Source organism: Myotis nattereri (assembly GCF_964212035.1).
Source record: "Myotis nattereri genome assembly, chromosome: 3".
In the NCBI taxonomy this organism is placed as follows: domain Eukaryota; kingdom Metazoa; phylum Chordata; class Mammalia; order Chiroptera; family Vespertilionidae; genus Myotis; species Myotis nattereri.
The window spans coordinates 29,293,386-29,313,595 of record NC_138077.1 but is presented as its reverse complement, the minus strand read 5'-3'; the positions used below and the strand labels follow the sequence as shown (position 1 = coordinate 29,313,595).

General features: G+C 41.9%; 1 protein-coding gene across 3 annotated transcripts in view; it reads left to right on the top strand.

Moving 5' to 3' along the window:
- The window catches only part of GOLIM4 (golgi integral membrane protein 4), a 79,959-nt gene that overhangs the window by 27,948 nt on the left and 31,801 nt on the right, over positions 1 to 20,210 (top strand). For all 3 annotated transcript variants that reach the window (XM_081088306.1, XM_081088305.1, XM_081088304.1), the window contains exons 2-5: positions 11,836 to 11,910; positions 13,382 to 13,431; positions 15,019 to 15,072; positions 16,772 to 16,922. In XM_081088306.1, the coding sequence (XP_080944432.1) occupies positions 11,836 to 11,910; positions 13,382 to 13,431; positions 15,019 to 15,072; positions 16,772 to 16,922 (330 nt within the window). The remainder of the gene's footprint in view (positions 1 to 11,835; positions 11,911 to 13,381; positions 13,432 to 15,018; positions 15,073 to 16,771; positions 16,923 to 20,210) is intronic.

Here is a 20,210-nt window from a genome sequence, read left to right as displayed (position 1 = left end):
CTCAGCGCTGGCAGATACTGTCAAACAGTTTTTCTGATGTGGTTTTACTAATTTACACATCTAATTTACGAAAAGAGGGGAGTTCTTCCCCCACATTCTTGTTGGCTCTTGGTATTTTCTGTCTTTTTAAATTTTAGCCCTATTGTTGGAAGCTTATAGGTACTGCATTATGACTTTAATTTGATTTCCCTGATGACCACTTTTTCATATATTTAATTTCCATTAGGATATCTTTAAGTGCCTACTCATACTTTTTTCATCTCTTACTCTTTTTCACTTCCCTAAATTTTGTATATTCCGACCAGAAAAAATAACTTTTTTTATTGGATTGTCTTATTGGCAAAAGTGATATTTCCTCATATCCAGGCAATATAGAAGTTTAACTTCCCTGTTACTTTATTTTAGGTTATTTCAGTGACCTCCTGACTAATCATCAACTTCTACTCACTCTCAGACTCTCTACCCTGCCTTCTACTTGACCCATCAAGTTATTTTTTACAGCCATGTAGATCTGATCAAGTCAATTCCAGTCCTGCCATTCTCTCCCGACCCTGATTTCTCACATTCCTATCAACCCAGGCTAACCATAGTGTTTCCAGAACTTTCCTATAAAAGTTCACGGGGAGTGAGTACCGCACACTTGCTAAATAAATAGTCAGATGATTAAGTCTCTTCCCTGGAAATTCTGGCTGAGTAGAGTCTGGTTGAACCCCAGGAATCTGATGGGAACAAGTACTCCAGGTTATTCTTATCTTCAGGGGAGGTGTCAGGAACACCATGAACAGGTCCTTTTGTTGCTGCCTCAGGGCTCTTACCCATTCTCTCTCCACTATATGGATTTTCTCTGTCCTTCCTCCATTGTCCTCATCTTTTAACATCCACGGCAAATGTCACCTCTGTAGCTTCAGTCCTGTAGGCTGAGTACCAGTAAAATTGCATTCAGCAACTACTTATTCCTGATCTTTCTCACAAACCTGTCCCACTGTGGCCTTCTCTATCTCAGCTGACAAGAGGCACTGGTGTATCTTCAGTATAAATGCAATAGGCCCTTTCCTGTCAGGACGTCAGGCCTGGATTTCTGCAGGAGCCTGCTACTAACTAGTTTCCCTGCTTGCATCTGTACCAGTCTGTCCGCGTGATCATCATTTTAAATGCCAAGTCAATGTCACGTGTTCCTTCTCAGAACACTCCGGTGGCTCCCCGTTTCTCCCAGAGGAAAAGCCAGTCTTCACTAGGTCCTAGGAGGCCTATTGCTATCTGACCCCTTCCCCACCTTCACCCTTTGACCTTCCTGGCTCACTCTCCCTCAGCAACCCTGGTCTTCTGCTATTCTTAGAACATCCCAGGTATACTTGCACTTCAGGGCTTTTGCATTACCTGTTCCTTCTAGCTGGACCAGTTCCCCCAGATGTTTGTAGCACTAACTCACTTTCTTCAAGTCTTCGCACTGCATCCTGCCTTGACCACACTATTTAGAAATTAATTCTGACCCATCCTTCCCACACCTCCAATTTCTTATGCCCTGCTCTTCCCCCTCCCACCATGACCCTCACTAGTTTCTAATATACTATTAATTAAGCGTATTGTCATTTAGATCTGTCTGCCAGAATATGAGCTCCCAGAGAAGATATTTCTTACTGTTCTGCTCATGATGTATAAAGTGAGTGATGAATATTTGTTTTATTCGTTGAATAAAATATTTGGGATGTGATATGTAAGAGAGCTTTACATAGTATCTCTTTACAAGCCAGATTTCTGTGGAACCTTTTATAAGATATGTTGCCTGTTTTCATATTTTGAAATAAAAAGTTGACTTTGGGAGTTTGGATGAAGCTGGGATTGCTGGGTTGGTTTGAAGGAGAAGCCAATGGTAGTTCAGCTCCTTGTGAACTGGTCATGGGTGTTCTCTGGGTTCAGGTTTATTCAATATAAAAACCTCTTAGGGATTGCTACTGAAGTACTGGATTTTAGGTTGTTTCATCTTTGCTGGCATTCCTAGATAACTTATGAAAATTAAATATCTTTTATGTTTGCTTCAAGCGCATACATTATGAAAAGTATGTGCATAAATTCATAGTCCCATTATAAAACTGTGTGCTTTTGCATATTTTAGCCCTTCTCAAGGGCATTCTTATACATCCTTGCATTAATTCTGGGTGACCAGAAACCTAACCCTCTTTCTCTCTCATACTTTATTCCCTGAAATGCTGTGATGCTGTCCAGCTGAAATTTGACTACTAGATAAGAAGAATAGTACTGTACAGGGTCTATTTATATACATCCAATTTTAGAATAATTTTTGCTTCTATTACTGTGAGTCCTTAAGTTTCTAATATATATACACATATAATTTTACATGTAATTTTTGCTTGGTGGAGTGCAGCATTTTTATGGGACCAGAGGGTATTTTTCCTCTCAGCTTACAAAGAGATTATGTTTAAAAATCTCTTGACTCAGCATGTCATTATGCCACTCCAGCTTCCCTAACCTTTGGTGATCTCTAATTGTCTTCTTACTGTTTTACCTGTTTTAGCCTCTAACTACAACCTGAATTTATTGGTTGTAAACTTTTTCTAAGAGTAAATCCTACACGTTAGTGTCTCCCAAGGTGCCTGGAACTCTACTGGGTTGTAATCTGGGCTGTAATATAATAGCTCTGAGCAGCTAAGAGAAGAATCCTTTCATGAGGAGTGAATAGATTTCATCTCATAATGATGATTATTAGTCGCTCACCACTTGAAAGCATGCCAGAAAGGAGCTATATGAAGCTCTTTGAGGAAATATAGCTTAAGTCAGCTAATATAATACTTGTTTCAAAAAGCCAAGTCTCAATTAGATTGTGTCACGAGGGAAAGCCTGGGTATATGTAGTTTTATCCAAAATAGAAAAGGCAGTTAAGCACCCATTCAAATCATAGTTGAAATTTACATTTAAACGACTTTTACAATCAACTGTATGCATAGCAAACTTAAAAATAACATTGGTGAGAACTATTATAGGAACTTCATTGCGCAATTAAAAAAATAATACTTCAGTTGCCACCTCGTAGAAAAATACCTAATCAGACTGTTCTTTGGTCTCTCAGCATTCTGAGAGCTATATTTCAGGGCTACGCTTTAACTACAGCTAATCTTAATGAGCCTGTACCTCAACAGATAAATTTATGTTTAATCTCTATTCTTTTATCTGTTTACTAGAGGCCCAGTGCACGAAAATGTGTGAGTGTAGGGTCCCTAGGCCTAGCCTATGATCAGGGCCATCTTCCGCCCGCTCACCACTCCCCAGTCCCGCCCTGCCACCACCCACCCGTTCTCCATGGTTCCCCGTTGGCCACCCAGCGATCGGAGTCTGCTGGCTGCGGAGAGGGACCAAGAGGTGGTCAATGCACCCCATAGTCACTGGTCGATCGGTTGTCCTGGTCATTACACTGAATGGTCGCTGGCCTTTTATTATATAGGATTCTCTGGGATATGTGATACTAATTAGTTAACAAGTGTGGAAATTCAGTTGAAAAATGCTGGGACATAAAGGATGGCAGGCAAATGAGGAAAATAATGAAATATTTTCTGTCTTTAAAAAAAGTATTTTCTGTCTTTATTGTTGAAAGTATTACATATGTCTCCCTTTTCCCCCATTGACCCCTTCTAGCCCACCTCTCCCCCTCCCCACCCCCCCGGCCCCAGACCTTCACCACCCTATTGTCTGTGTCCATGGGTTATGCATAGATGCATACAAGTCCTTTGGTTGATCTCTTCCCACCCAGCCACCCTCACCCTGCCTTCCCTCTGAGATTCCACAGTCTGTTCCATACTTCTATGCCTCTGGATCTATTTTGTTCATCAGTTTATTTTGTTCATTAGATTCCACATATGAATGAGATCATGTGATACTTGTTTTTCTCTGACTGACTTATTTCACTTAGCATAATACTCTCTAGGTCCCTCCATGCTGTCTCAAAGGGTAAGAGAGATCCTTCTTTTTTACTGCTGCAAAGTATTCCAGGGTTTGTATATATCCCACAGCTTTTTTTATCCACTCATCTACTGATGGGCACTTGGGTTGTTTCAAGATCTTAGCTATTGTAAATTGTGCTGCTATGAACATAGGGGTATTTCTGGTTTCTTATGCTATAGTCCTAGAAGTGGGATCACTGGGTCAAATGGCAGTTCCATATTTAATTTTTTGAGGAAACTCCATACTGTTTTCCACTATGGCTGCACCACTCTGAAATATTTTCTAAATACCCTTATTCATTTAACAAGATTATTGAATACTACTGGATATTAGGAACTGGGGAATTAGGAACTGGAGGATTGGGACTGAAGTGGTAGTGAGGTTTTGGGATATAGAAGAAAAGGAAAAAAGAGATAACCAGTCCCATCCTTCAAGGCACATATATGTTCATTCATTCATCCATTATCTATTGAATGCTTGCAATTTGCTGGGGATACAGTGGTGAAATAAAACAAACCAGAAGTCCTTGCCCTCACTGAGCTTATATTCTAGTGCAGTGGTTCTCAACCTTGGCTGGGAATCTTTTTAAAATCCTGATTTCTGGGCCTCATCCTCCGGAAATTCTGTTTCTTTGTTATGGAGTGGGGCCACAACATTAGTAACAAAGAAACAGAGTTTCTGAAGGATGAGGACCAGAAATCAGGATTTTAAAAAGATTCCCAGGTGATTCTAATGTGCAGCCAAGGTTGAGAACCACTGTTCTAGTGGGATAGAAGGGCAATATGTAAGACAGATCAGTAAAAAAATATTATAGAGTGTTAAGTGCTAAGGAGATAAATAAAATAGGAAGGGAGATGGGAGTGTGGAGGGTGGGAAGCAGGTTGCAATTTTAGATAGGTTGTCCAGGAGGAACTTGGTGAGAAGCTAAAGACCTGAAGGAGGCGAGGAGGCCAGTTGCACAGGTATCTGGAGAAGGAGCAGTGGAAGCCCCTGGAAGAGGCAGCCCGAGGTGCCGAGGCAAAAGCGGGCCTGGCTTCTGGGAGGACCACGGAGGCTGCTGGGGCTGGAGCAGGATGAACACTGCTGAAGCCCTGAGAGGGCTAGGTCACTGGTTAATGAGAGCCATTGGAAGGTTCTGCCCCCAGGCTTGGAACGCGACTATGTAATTTAGTAAAGGGAGTGAACCATAAAAAGGCTTAATTAATAATTAAATTCAGCTATAAATTGTCAAGCAGACTGGAAAGGTTGAGTTGTTCTGGAAGATGTACAGCTGGGATTGAGTGAGAAGTAAAAGCTGAATTTAAAGGTCTAGGAGTTGTGTGTGAGGGGTTATGGAGATGGGTGCCGTTGATGTGAGATGTTATGAAGATGGACTCGGAACTCAGGGAGACTTTATGGGAACAGTCAGGTGGGGAGGCACTGAAGACAGCCTCAGGGGAGCCCTGGCCAATCACAGGGCTGGAGGCAGGATCCTCAAAATGAGGTCCTCAAAATGGTATTAGTCGACTCCCTTTTTTTGTCTTTTTCTTATTTTATGTTGGTTGTTTTCTAAGGAGATCTGTATTCCTTCTTAGACTTCTTATGAGGCAAATATGAAAGAATGAAAAAAGGATAATTGGAAAACTCTGTGATGTTGTCTTCATGCTAACGACCAGCTCATTGGAAGGAGGTGGATAAGTGGCCAGCCTTCACCTCACTTCCGGGAGTTAGAACACCACCGAAAACTGGTTTGGGACTATAATAAATAGCTACAATTTTAGGCTTACAAAACAAGACCTCAAAGTGCTGTATTGATTTTAGTTTATTTTCCTTTTTGTCATCTCTCTTGCTGACCTACTTAAAAATCTCACCCACAGTGATCAAAAGCACAAATTTATTCATTATAATTTTTATTATATGCCACATGATAAAGTTACTTGCAAATCTTAATATTTTCACAAGTTGAATTGTGTGACTCTCATATCAAGCCTCAGTTGTTGTTGTTTTTTAAAATAAAGATAAAACCTTATGTTATTGTCAGGACTGAAAGCAAAATTCCGTGGGCTGTTGCTTCTGCCAAAGAAACATTGCTCTTTCTCTGGCTTAAGGTGTTAAAACACTTAGCAGTGTTTTCTGTCTAATTTTAGTGTTGCTTTCTAATTCTGATTTGGAGCAGTTTACCCCGAAATGTCATGGATATGTGTTTTGCCCATAAGTGAATGTATACGCTAATTTCTCTGTGACTTTCAGAGGGAAGTCAAAGTTAAAATGGAAAATTGCTGTGGGAAGCTGATGTTTTTAAACTCTTGAAGGCTTTACAATGGAATAAAACCTCTTTCCATTCTCGGCTGCACAGAAGATTAAACTCCTTTTCAGCAAGCAGATAGTATGGGCTACTCATCAGTAGTATGGACTTTCCTCTTTTTCCCGTGAATTCTCATGATTCAAATCCTGTCCCTGTTACAGTGTTATTCTCCACTAAGGTCTTCAGTGCCCAGATTGAACGCTGGTGTTTTTATATTTAGTTTTCCTTAAACTTGTTTGGTGCTGTGAGAATATTCACTATATACCATTTTTGTTGCAAAGGATCTAGCAGTATTAGTTCATCTTGACTGATGCCCTTGACTTCAGAATATAAATAGAAAAATAGAGATAGGTGACAAGGATTGATTAGCCAGGCTCCTTCTAAGCGAAACTGTAAACCTGTCTGGATAAATCACTAGCTCGAAAGCCTGGAGAATGCATTTTAAAAGAATTAAGGGTAGTGTGTGTTTATGTGTGTGTGTGTGTGTGTGTGTGTGTGTGTGTGTGTGTGTTTAATTGATAGGGAAATTTTCTAGAAGAGCTGCAAGGGCATAAAGATTCTGTCTGGTTTTAATGTCCTTCAATTTTTATTTAAAAAATTGGTTTGTGAGTTTTACTAAGCTATTAGAATGATTATTTACTTTATCTTTTTTTAAAGTGGAATTAAAAATTTTGTTTAAGAAAACTGAAATCAAGATCTTATGGCTTTTATACACACACACATATATGTATGAATATACATATATATATGTATATATATATATATATATATATATATTTATTTTATTTTACTTTGTTATTATTAGACTTTAATTTTAGGGCTGAGAGGGCACTTTTATTTCCTCTCAGGCACTTTTAAGCCATCACAGCAGATAAGTGAAAACATATTTTAGTATTTTTTGGTATTTACTCCATGCTGGGCAGTGTTCTAAGCACCTGATATATATTAACTCATTTAACCCCAACATCCATCCAGAGAGACAGGTACTGTTATTACCACCACACACCATATAAAGAAACTGAAGTACGAAGCTCAGTAACTTGCCCCTGAAGGAATGGATCTGGGATCTGAACTCAGACGCCAGAGTCTGTGCTCTCAACCATTATATTACCTACCGCCTGCCTCTTTCCTTTTCCCCTTCTTTCTAGAATTTCCAATTCCAAGGATTAATTTCCCCCCTCACTGTCTTTTACCTCATGTGGATTCCTCAGCTCCCAATTTGGGGTTCCTTTTCGGCCTGTATTTCTTTCTCTGGCCTGATGAAGAACCGTGCTTCAACTTCCCACCAGTCACTGCTGCTTTCTCACCTTCTTCCTTGGGGATCATCTCCAACTCGCAAACCATTTTTGCATTCTTTAGTCATATCACATCAGGACTAGAAGCTGATGCTACAATAATGGTTTGACCAGTTCTGAGTAAGATGATATTAATAGATAATTAACTCATGGTTTCAACATATATCCTCTATTCCTATTTAGAACCTCCCCCCCCCCTTTTTTTTTTACTACATTTACAAAAACACATTCTCTTGCCTTAGTTCTTATTGTGATGCCTTTTTTTTTGGTATTTATGAATATGTCTCAAGACCTTTGCTTTGGGCTGAAATCCACAAACATGGTCTCCTCTTTGTGGACATCATAGAGCATCTCTTCAGGTGATTTATGAAAGTTTATAACTGTGTATCCTAGGATCTTCTGGCTCTTGAGACACACGGCTGTTCATATGTTGAGTGTATAAATTCCCATTGAGCGTAAAGCTGTCAGAGACAGTTGTGTGATTCAGGATGACAAATGGGTGCTGTGGATCAGCTCTTGGCACGTTATCTTCCTGACTGCATTGCAGGCAAGAGGATAAAGAAAGAATGGAGCACCATCTCCCACCGCCCCACACCCAGTGCCCTCACCCCATCCCCCACACCCCCTCTCTGCCTGGTGTAATCTACTCCTCTCTTATGGAAGATGAAATCATACCCACGAGTTTTCTGCTTCCCAAGACAAAGATAATGATTACTGAGTCCCATACAGCATTGGGTTTGCAATAGTGAGCTTGCAGTAATCGCTGCTGTATATTAAACAAAGAAGAATTTCACAGGATTGAAATTTATGAATGCAGCTTCCCCCCTCTGTCCTTCCTCTTCCACGATACTTACTATAGAGAGTCTGAGGTGGCTGGGGATGGGTGGTGAGCAGTCCCTTCATATATATGTTCTTCATTATACTGCAGGTTTGTTTTGTTTTTTAATTATGGGTGTTTCTAAGCTGAAGTTGTTAGCCCCTAACAGACCTGACATCCTCAGGAGCCCCTGGATCCAGGAACCCTGGCTGCCCCTTCAGTTCCATTGGAGCAAGGTCTTGACTACTTTGCCGGTTTCTTTCTCTGAAAGGAGTGTACATGCTTGCTGAAATCGTCTGTAATATGTCCAATTAGTGCACCAAAATTCCCTTTTCACTGGCCCGTTTATGTTCTTGTGACCTTCTACCCAGAAGGAACTTTGGCCAGGGGACTGGAGTTGAGGGGGTGTTTTCCTTCTGGCTGCGGAGCTTAGGTCTTCCTGTGGCATCCCATTCTTGCCTCTGTCATGTTATATCATAACAGCACTGTAATCCGTCTGTTTCCCTGTAAGTTTCCCCGACCTGACGGAAATGCTCCAAGACTATGAGCCTGCAGTTCAGGGCTTGGCTTTGGTTGTTATAAAATAGCACTGATCTTCGTTCTCCCTGCTTCATCCCAAACATCATACAAGAGGTACTGTTGGTATCAATCCAAGGAAACTCTTGTTAATAGGATTCTAGAAATTGATGAGGAATTTAAATATAGATATGTCTGAACAAACACGATTTCTCAACAATGGACTTGCAGCCAAGCATTTTGTAGTGCAACTACCTTTAGTCTAATTTCATACCTCTGTGCCTTTCTCCCTGTGATGTGTTCCAGAAGTGCCTTTGACCTGGGCTGCTTTCTCTTTCTCTTCACTCTCAAAGTAGCCAACAGATCACGTCCTCTGAGAAGCCTCCCCTCACCCTTCACCCCTCTCCCATCCAGAGCTCATCCCTATCTTTCTCGGGGTTTAAATTTACTTTTATTATGCCACATGTATTTAGCTCTAATTATTTACAAATTACTGAACCCATTTCTCGTGTTAGACCGAGCATCTTGGGGCCAAGGCCCATGTCTATTCATTTTGCATTTCTGCTGATAATGTGGTTCCAGATACATAGTAGGGGCTGAGTAAATGCGGAGTTGTGTTAGATTCCTGTATAATAGCACTGGGGTGGGGTGGGAATAGAATAGGAACTCGGATGGAGGAAAGGATTGGCGCAGCGGTTATTGTAATGACCAGAAGAGGGCTGAGGGTGAGGAGAAAGAGGAGATTGGGGCAGGCATGCTATCAGAGATGACACCATACAAGTTTGGGTGGTTTGGATGGAGATGTTAGCAGAGGTGTGAGTAGAAGTAGGGGCTGTGGTAGTTGTAGATGAACCCCTGGGAATTGAAGGTTTATATGATATGACAAGACAGGATGCGTGGTATGGGGAGAAGGTGGAAGACCCAGGAGTGGATGGCCATGTTGGAGGTTGGACAGCAGTAGCTGGTAACTGGCAGCTGTGACAATGGGGGGAAAGGGTGGGAAGAGAGACAGGAAATTCCTTCGTGGTAAGAGATTGTAGCAGGTGTGTGGGGGGGGAGTTGCTGTGACCCTGGCAACTTTGGACGGCTAGTGTGTTGGACAGGTGTATACGCTGCTCATGGTCGGTCAGCGATTAATGATTAAATTTTATCTTAGGTAGTTGTGGGGAGCTAGCTCGGCACTGGTAAAAGAACCAACTGTTAGGCTTGGCTTAGCTTGCCAGGGAATGAGGTCATATGTGACCATAATGCTGAACAAACAGGAATCAAATGGCACATCCGAAATTTCATTTATCCTCTCCTTTCCCGTCATTGCCTGTTCAAACCACTCTGTGGGGTTGCATTTCAGTCCCCAGATGAAATCTCTGCCTGACTTAGTTTCTTAGCTTCTCTCAGATTAAAAAAAATATATATTTCTTGTGTTATAATTGTGTAGTGTAATAAGTATTTCTACATCAGTAATCACATTGCAATCTATAAATGTATCAAAGTAACTCTGCTGTGTACCTAAAATTTAACCAGTGTGACGCATCACATTCATTCAATAAAAATAAACCTTCAAGCACTTTTATCCATAGACACAGTCTAGGCTTAGTAAGTATCTGGTCTGGTCCAGTGTGACACCATATGTCATTGATGCAGACAGAGGTGAACCCTCTCCCTCTCTAGCAGCTCCTTTTTGCTGGAGTGGGAAGCCCGTATCGGGGAAGAGAGTTCTGAGAGGCGTCTTCTCCCTGGTTGTCCTCCAATACGTCTGCTCTTCCTCTCCTACTCAGCAGGCAAACCCTGGTGAGTTTGCAGGAAGGGGTGAGAGTGCAGGAAGGTCACAGCATGACATCACTCTGCCATTTGTTTCTTCTGGCCAAGGCAGCTGTAAGCCTGGCTTGTTCTTTTGTGGGCAGTTCTGTAGGTTCTTTGGACTGTCCTTCCCGCCTTCATTTCTACGGCTCTCTCACCTATGTTTTCCCTGATGTGGGGACATACACCTTCCTTCTCATTCCAGGGGTGTGCTGCTGAGGTCTTCTCGCCTGCTCACAGCAACCTTAATTCAAATTCAGGTCATGTTGGCTTGGCAATGCTTATGGATATGTAGGTAGAAACGCCCTATAGCAGCGGTTCTCAACCTGTGGGTCGCGACCCCTTTGGCAGTCAAACGACCCTTTCACAGGGGTCGCCTAAGACCATCCTGCATATCAGATATTTACATTATGATTCATAACAGTAGCAACGTTACAGTTATGACGTGGCAACAAAAATAATTTTACGGTTGGGTCACAACATGAGGAACTGTATTAAACGGGCCAGAAGGTTGAGAACCACTGCGGCAGTGATGGCAAACCTTTTGAGCTCGGCGTGTCAGCATTTTGAAAAGCCCTAACTTAACTCTGGTGCCGTGTCACATATAGAAATTTTTTGATATTTGCAACCACAGTAAAACAAAGATTTATATTTTTGATATTTATTTTATATATTTAAATGCCATTTAACAAAGAAAAATCAACCAAAAAAATGAGTCCGCGTGTCAGAGGTTCCCCATCACTGCTATAGGGTTTAGGAAATTCTCAAATGCTTAAGAGAGAGGCAGGTTTGGAAGTACACATGTGCGGTGAATGCTATGCAGATGGTGGTTGAAGTCATGAGAGTGGACATAGTTGCCCAGGAAGAGACATGGAACCTCACAGAGATGCTCATTTTAGAAGCAGGAGAAGGAAAAGGAGCTGGCAAAGCTGGCCACAGCCTCTTCTGGAGTACTGGTTCTATAAAGGGGCACACTACAGGGGTCAGCCCAGAATTATGTTGATTGCTGTGTCTATTTTTTACCCCAAATGTGGAAATTATACATACATACATTTTTATTTTCATGGTGAAAAGACCTTAAACTGTTTCCTGCTATCTTAAAAAAAAGTGTTATTAATTTTAAATTAGAATTCTTTTTCTTTGAAAATAAAATTTAACTCTTTTTCCCCCAGTTGTGTATGAACACAGATCAAGATTAGAAAAATCCTTGCAAAAGGAAAGACTTGAACATAAGAAAGCAAAGGAGGGTAAGTAATGAAGCGTCATGTATTTGCTTGACTATTTTTTTTTTTTTTTGCTAAGAAATTGATATTAACTCAAAGTCAGTTTTATAGGTAGACAGAGATGCCAAGCAATTTTCTGTGCCTTGTGCATTAAAATAATTTCTGCTCAAGACTGGATTTAGAATCTTTCAGTGTGTGCCATCTTGAGGTAGTTCATATATTGGTTATACACTGAGTGACCAGATTATTATGACCGGCCAGATTATTATGACCACCCCATCAGTACAATGAAGTAAATTAGTTATGCAAATAATAATAATAAAACCTTGAGAGTATTTGCTTAGAAAGTTTTCAGTATTCAGTATTTTTGGAAGTGTCAATGAAGTACTGATGGGGTCGTCATAATAATCTGGCTGGTCATAATAATCTGGCCACTCAGTGTATATACCATTTCAGAAATAAACAGCTTTCCATTTGAATATTATACACATGTTACTAATACCTGGAACTTTTATCTACAGACATTCAGAAAGTAACAGTATGTATTCTCCAGAATATGACAAATTTTATATATACATATGCACATACACACACACACATATATATACAAATTTATAACATAATAAATTGATCATACTGTATGATATCTTTTCAGTTATGGACCTGTTTTTATCTTGTGAGGGCTTTTACTGGACAGCTGATTGGTTCATTTAGAAAAAAAAATAACATTTAGCACAGATATTAGGCAAATGCTATGATTTTTATCAGAATTTTGGTATAAAGCATAGGCTTTATACAGCTTGTGATTTAAAGTTACCTGGATTTTTATGTTTATTCACGTTTTGTGATAAATCTTGAGATTTAAATTTGGTGTTCTGTATAATTAACTGGGTGGGTAGAAGGAGGGAGAACTCCGGAGGGCAGTATTGATTAGGATGTTTTGCTGACCCTTGGATTAAGCCTGTGCGAAGACTAAGAGTTTAACAGCATTCAGATGCTTTGATCGGATTTGGATTTTTCTTGTCTTCAAATGCAGAGTGATTTTACAGGGCCATCTAGTGGATAATATGCTTTAGGAGCGTGAAGGATGGTATTCTCTTCAGGGCCTGAGTGATTTCAGTGCCATCTAGTGGGTAGCAATAAATCTTCCCTGTCTTTAGGTGTGCTGCTTGTGTTTTTCCACTTTAATTTAAAGGCTGGTTAATCACAGAGTGTGCATTCTAAATGCACTTTTAATCAGTTGGTTGTAATGTAGATATCGTTGGTGCAAGATTTACGGCTTTAAGGTAAAGAGGAAAAATATATAATAGTTTTTCAACTTTTTCTAGAGTATGGAGAGGCAAAAGAAAGTATATATAACTCACCAAGTAGATTGTTTTAAACCTGGAACTTCTTTTTGTAAACCTGAGTAAAGTTCGCCTTTATTCTTTTAGATGTTTAAAAATTTCACAAAGAATGAACTTGCTCTCTATTTCTTCCATTTTGTATTTTCTAGATTTTCTTGTTTATAAGTTAGAAGCACAAGAAACACTAAATAAAGGAAGGGTAAGTTATCTTTTTCGTTTTTATTTCATGAAATTTAGGAGAGGAAATTTTTGCAAAAGCTTTTTCTCTGTTTATCATTAGTATTGTAGGGCTGAAATACATTTTTTTTTTTTTTGGCCACCAAACATATTTAAGAGGGAGACTTTAAAAATTGTTCTTTAAAAACCTATCTTTGCTTATCACAGTGAATAGCTTAATCTTTAATAATAAAAAACATTATTTTTTATTCATTTATTTGTTCATTTGTTTAGAATCTTTCTTTCCTATAGAATGTAATATTTATTTTGGTTTGCGTTTGCACAGACATTCTGTGTAATGTCTGACACAGTACTGTGGGGCTCCTGTGTACCCACGTGCTCTTCACTCTCAAAGCCAGACAGGAGATCACCACCTCCGAGAAGTCTTCCCTCACCTCTCCCATCCAGAGCTCATGCAAACACATTTGTCGAATGCATAAATGAATAAAAATGATATTGGCCTTAAAAAGTTTTCAAGTCCAAAGTAACTGGAGGAAAACTAATATTTCTCTGACTTTAAAAATAAATGTAAGCTAAAAATGTAAGTTTTTGAGTAAAACATTCGTGTTTTGAAGTCTTAAAACTGAGAAGAGTCAGTTCGTTGGGTAGCTGGGTGGCTACTACTTGCTTTAAAAGCTCTGACCCAAACTGTGTGCATTCTGTTGTGTATTTTATAATGTAACTTAGAATAAAGTAGTAAAGCAATGAAATAAAATGAGAAAGCAAAAATGCAGTTCATTTTAGAAGCTGTAAAAACTATCAACTGGGAAATGATTGAGCGCGCGTCCTTGTGCTGGCCATGCAGTAAGCCAGGGGTGTGGCGTGCGAAGTATGACACAGCGTGGGAGAGAAAACCCTCAGATGTCTTGCGTACTGGCTGGTCATGGCTCCCAGGATGGTGGACATATGTGAGACTGTATGTGAAGGTGTCTCACAGGGATCCAGTGATCTGTTCCTGGAACATGGATCCGCCATAAGCTCAGGCTCAAGTTTCAGCCCTGGCTCTGCTCCTGAAGGAAATGTTGGCCCTTGGTCTGCTCCTTAGCCTTTCTAATTCTCACTCTGTGCAATGGAGTCTCACCGGGATGTAGGGGAGGATGTAGAACTTCTTGCCCACTGAAGCTCAGGGAAGGAAAGCAGCTTTTCTCTCCCCTCCCGTGAGCCAAGCTAAGCTTCTGAGACCTGGTCCTTGTTGGTTCAGCCCCACCTGCCCTTGGAGCCCTGGCACAACGTATGATGATCTGTCTCGGGACAAGCTCCTGCGTACACCTGGGCCTCAGCTCTTCCGAATGAGAGAGTGGAAGTCTTCTCCAAGCGGCTATTTTATGATTCCATGGGAATTTCCTCTTTGTCATGACTAAAATCTAGCAAACTTATGGAGTGTTAAAACATTATTTCTGCTATTATATAAGGAGATGGCCTCAGAGACATCCTGGTTCAAGTGTAAATTCATTTTAGCATACACAAGTGAAATAAATGAAATTCTTCCATTAAAACTTTTAAGCTGTGTTTAGTAAAAGAGCCAGATTTTTAAAATCTTTGTGTTAACTATTTTCTTTCCAATTTACAGCAAGATTCCAATAGTAGATACAGTGCGTTGAATGTGCAGCATCAGATGTTGAAAGTGAGTAATTCAGGTTTTCCCTGAAGAGTGTCCCGGATCAGGGTGGGGGTCCCACTTGGGTGCCTGGCCAGCCTGGATGACGGAGTAATGGCTGTTTGCAGCTGGTCACACCTCCTTCAGGGTGGGGGTCCCCACTGGGGTGCCTGGCAGTCTGGGTGAGGGCCTGAGAGCCGTTTTCAGGCTGGAGGGCAACTTAAGCTCCCAGCCTCTCCTTTTTTTCTTTTTCTTTTATTCTGGGATTTATTTACCTTCTATGGCTGTCACTGGAGCTGAGAGCTGGCTCCAGCTCTGAGGGCTGAAAGCAGGTTTCTGGGTCTGTTTGGCTTCTGTAATTGAAACTCTGTTGCCATCCAGCAGCTCTAAGCTCTGAGGCCAAAGCTGACTGAAAGCAGGTCTGTGGAGCTTGTTTAGCTTCTATGATTGCAACATAGTTGCTTAGAGTGCAGCTCAGAGGCTGGCAGCAGCAGGCGGGGAACGTTGGCTTCCTCCGTCACTGGAGCAAGCAAGCCTCCTGTTTGCTTCAGCTGCGTGGCTGCCGGCCGCCATCTTGGTTAGCAGTTAATTTGCATATCGCCCTGATTAGCCAATGGGAAGGGTGTTGGGGTTATGGTCAATTTGCATGTTTCTCTTTTATTAGATAGGATGGTATATTAAAGTTATATTTGGCTCAAAATGATATGTAAGTATAATGCCCCATCATATTTTTACCTTTTTACAAATAACATATTTAATTTATTATACATTTTCTTATAAATCAGACTCTCTGGTCAACTACTATTTTTGTTTTTCTCTTTATTCTTTAAGGATTTTTGTTTAATTTTTATGGTGGTTTCTCTTAGATATTTTCTTTATTTAGACACACTGCAGGCAGTAAACTATTCAAATGCCTCCTTTGTGCCACTAATACTTAAAAAGTCCTTTTACAGACCACTTTGAGAGAGAGAGAGAGAAACATTGATTGGCTGCCACCCATATGTACCAGGACCAGGGATTGAACCGCAAACTAGATATGTGTCCTAACTGGGAGTTGAACCCACAGCCTTTTTGGTGTATGGGACTTTGTTCCAACAACTGAGCCACCCAGGCTGGGCAGTAGGGCAAGTACTTTTTATTGAAATCAGAATCTTTTCTATTATCAAGAAAGCAGTACCTGATTTACAGGTGTAAGATAAATAAGAATAATTCAGTATACAATCAATTCATGCTTCCCCAAAAGGCAAGAATCTTTTTTTTTTCCCCCCTTCTTTAAACTGGCTTACCACGAAGGCTGAAAATCAAAGAAGGGAAATAAAAAAAGTAGTTTTAGGAAAACAACAGATTGAAAGAGGAAGTCTAGACTATTCACAGAGGGTTAGTTTTTCCATTAGCTTTACCTTGCTTCCAGAGTAATTTGAGTGCCTGGGAATTTTCCCAGATCCCTCCCTTTTCCATCTCTCATGCTAACTTTTAACTTCTTATTGTTTCCATTGATGTCAAAAATTGGGAAGAATATTATTTTTGGCCATGATCCTAAACTCAGTATTTGAAATGTAAGGGAAATGGAGGTGAGCTGCACAAATTAAAAGCAACCTGAGGAACATGAAACCTCCTCCTTCATTCGTTCTTACTTTCTTGCAAGAGAAAGACTACATTGTTGGGAAATAGACTCTGACTATAATTTAGATAATCTACATTTTTATTCAAAGTCTCATTTTTGCAGAGTCAGCATGAGGAGCTAAAGAAACAGCACAGCGACTTGGAAGAGGAACACCGCAAGCAGGGAGAAGACTTCAGTAGGACGTTTAATGACCATAAGCAGAAATACCTGCAGCTGCAGCAGGAGAAAGAGCAGGAACTTTCTAAGCTGAAAGGTATTTGGGAATCTGCTTAGCCCGTTCATATGGAAACAAGTGCTCATAGTAATGTTTCAATAGAAGAACAGACTTTTGATTTATTTGTTGTTTGCATGGTGGTTGGTTTAGCTGTATTACATGGTCCTTCCTAGCCATTTACTTCTTTATAACATTCCACATTAATCCTTATCTCTTTGGTTTGTTTAAGGAAGCGGAGAATAGTTAGTGTTTTTCACTGGGCACATTGGCCAGATTGGGTAAGACAGTTCTTGCCTGTATGTGTTGGGTGTATGTGTTGCAAGACATTTGGCATCTCTGACCTCAACCCACAAACTGCCATCCATCCGTGCTCCCCAGTCCTTACGATGATCAAAAATTGTGATGGTGAAGCATTTCTTAAAATCTTCAAGGGGAAGAAAGACTTCTGAGTGGTGGCTCATAGTGGCTTGCCATAGCTCAGGCTCTTAGAGTCTGCCTGCCCTGGTGAGTCTTGGCCTTTTCAATCACTAGCTGTGTGACCACGGGCCAGTTGTGAAATCACCACCAGCTTCATTGTCCTCATCTGTAAAACTGGGATGTTCATACACAGTATCAGCCTCGTAGGGCTGAAGTGAGGATTAAATAACTTATGAAAAGCACCTAGAACAGCTGTTGGTCTGTGGTAAACCGTCAGTACATTTAATTGCCATCAACATCAGCATCAGGTATTTTCGTAGTAATATGGAACAAAATGTGTCACTTCTCAAAGTGCCCGTGAGTTTTGGAAATGAGAAGTAGCACATTCTACAATTCCTATCCAGTGATTAATAAATAGTAAATAATATTAAATTTAAATAAACTATTTAAATAAGTTCAAAGTGTGAAAAAATGGTTTAAAAAATACATGGTGTCTCCAAAAACAGTGGTGAAATCTGAGTAAGGTCTATAGTCTAGTTAATTGTACTTGTGCCAAACAACTTCCTGGTGTTTGGAGTAGTACACTACATTTATATACAGGGTGGTCATTGAGAGAAGGTGGGTGATGGATACCTTGGACCTCTCTGTGTTTTTTTGTTTTTTTTTAATATTTTTTATTTCAGAGAGGAAGGGAGAGGGAAAGAGAGAGACAGAAACATCAGTGATCAGAGAGAATCATTGATTGGCTGACTCCTGCACGCCCCACACTGTGGATCAGACCTACAACCCAGGCATGTGCCCTGATGGGGAATCGAACCGTGACCTTTTGGTTCATAGGCCAATGCTCAACCACTGAGCTACGCTGGTAGGGCAAACCTCTCTGTGTTTTGTGTTTTTATGCAACATTTTGGCTGTAAGTATTTCAATAAGTTACAACAAAAAGGCTCGTAGGAGGAATTAAGTAGCCACTGAGGCAAATTACAAAGGGTTGAGGTGGTCTTGACAGTTGGGCTGGGTGTCAGCAGATGATTCCCTTGAGGTGTAGACATGTAGGAGCTTTGGCTTGTTGGTGATGTGGCCGGTGGGGAGGGGTCATTAAGATAACAAAACAGCAATGCATCTATTTGACAGACCTGGAGCAGTTACTGTCTGTTGCTACGGTTTCAGTGCAGATGCAAGAAAAAAGGGTCCTCGCGCTTTCTGTCTGTCTGATTGTGGCAGCCAAGATTGAATGGGGGAATACAAAACAATAATGATGATAATAATAATCTATCTACACTAATAAAAGAGAAAAATGGTAATTGGCGTACGACGATACCCTTTTCATTGGCTAATCAGGGCTATATGCAAATTAACTGCCAACTATGATTGGCAGTTAACTGCCAACAAGATGGCGGCTAATTTGCATATGTAGGCACAATGCAGGGAAGCGAAAGGGAAAGCAGGAAGAAGCCCCCTGCCATTGACAGTGATCTGAAACCCAGGGGGGAGCTAAGAGCTGGGGGGCAGAAGGGAGCTAAGAGCTGGGGGGAGCTAAGAGCTGGGGGGGGAGCTAAGAGCTGGGGGGGGGAGCTAAGAGCTGGGGAGCTCCAGGGGGGAGCTAAGAGCTGGGGGGCCGCCTTTGCCCTGCCCCCCAGCCATGATCGGAGAATCAGGCGCCTTTGCCGCCCTGGCCAGTGATAGCAGGAAGTAGGGGTGGAGCCAGCGATGGGAGCTGGGCACGGTCGAAGCTGGCAGTCCCAGGAGCTAGGGGTCCCTTGCCTGGGCCTAAAGCGAAGCCCACGATCGCGGGGCCGCTGCAGCTGCGGGTCCCCGCTGCCCGGGCCGGACGCCTAGGCCAGAGGCGTTAGGCCTGGGCAGGGGCGGAGCCTGCAACCGCGGGGAGCTGGGGGTCCCCTGCCCAGGCCTGACACCTCTGCCGGAGGCCTCAGGACTGGTCAAGGGGCCGATCCGGTGATTGGTGATCGGAGGGTCAACTCCTCTGGCTGAGGCATCAGGCCTGGGTGGGGGGCGGAGCCGGGGATTGGGGGGATATGATGGTCCCCTTGCCCAGGCCTGAAGCCTGGGTCAGAGGCGTCAGGCTTGGGCGGGGGGTGGAGCAAGCGATCAGACGGAGATGGGGGTCCCCTGCCCAGGCATGATTCCTGGGCCAGAGGCCTCAGGCCTGGGTTGGGGGCAGAACCAGTGATGGGGGGAAATGAGGGTCCCCTGCCCAGGCCTGATGCCTCTGACAGAGGCGTCAGGCCTGGGCAAGGGGCCGATCCTGCGATTGGAGGGTGATGGGGGTTAACGCCTGAGGGCTCCCAGTATGTGAGAAGGGGCAGGCTGGGCTGAGGGACACTCCCCCCCCACACACACACCCAGTGCACGAATTTCGTGCACCGGGCCCCTAGTATATATATAAAAGGCTAATATATGCAAAGTGTCCCCACGGGAGTTCGACCGGGAGACTGGGAGTTCTATCACTTGCTATAACATGCGCTGACGACCAGGGGACGGTGCGGAACGAAGGAAGGCCCCAGCTGGCAGCTGGTAGCAGGGAAAGGAAGGCCCCCAGCTGGCAGCTGGAAGGCCCCAATTAGCCCTGATCACCGGCCAGACCTAGGGACCTACCCATGCACAAATTTCATGCACTGGGCCTCTAGTAATAATAATAATAATAACCAAACGAAGGAAGAAAGACTGAGTACAGAAGCCCTCACAGAAATAGTGTAAAGCAAGCATGTCAAACTCAAAGGCTAAGGGCCAAATAAACAAGGTTTAAGTTTATGTGGGCCACAAAACACAAAAGCTTCAATTTTCATAGAAACATAGGTTTATTTTGATTGAGACATGCTGAATACAAAGGGCTGAAATAAATAATTGTTAACATAAAATAATAGAACATTTTAATACAAAATATTTTTTCTT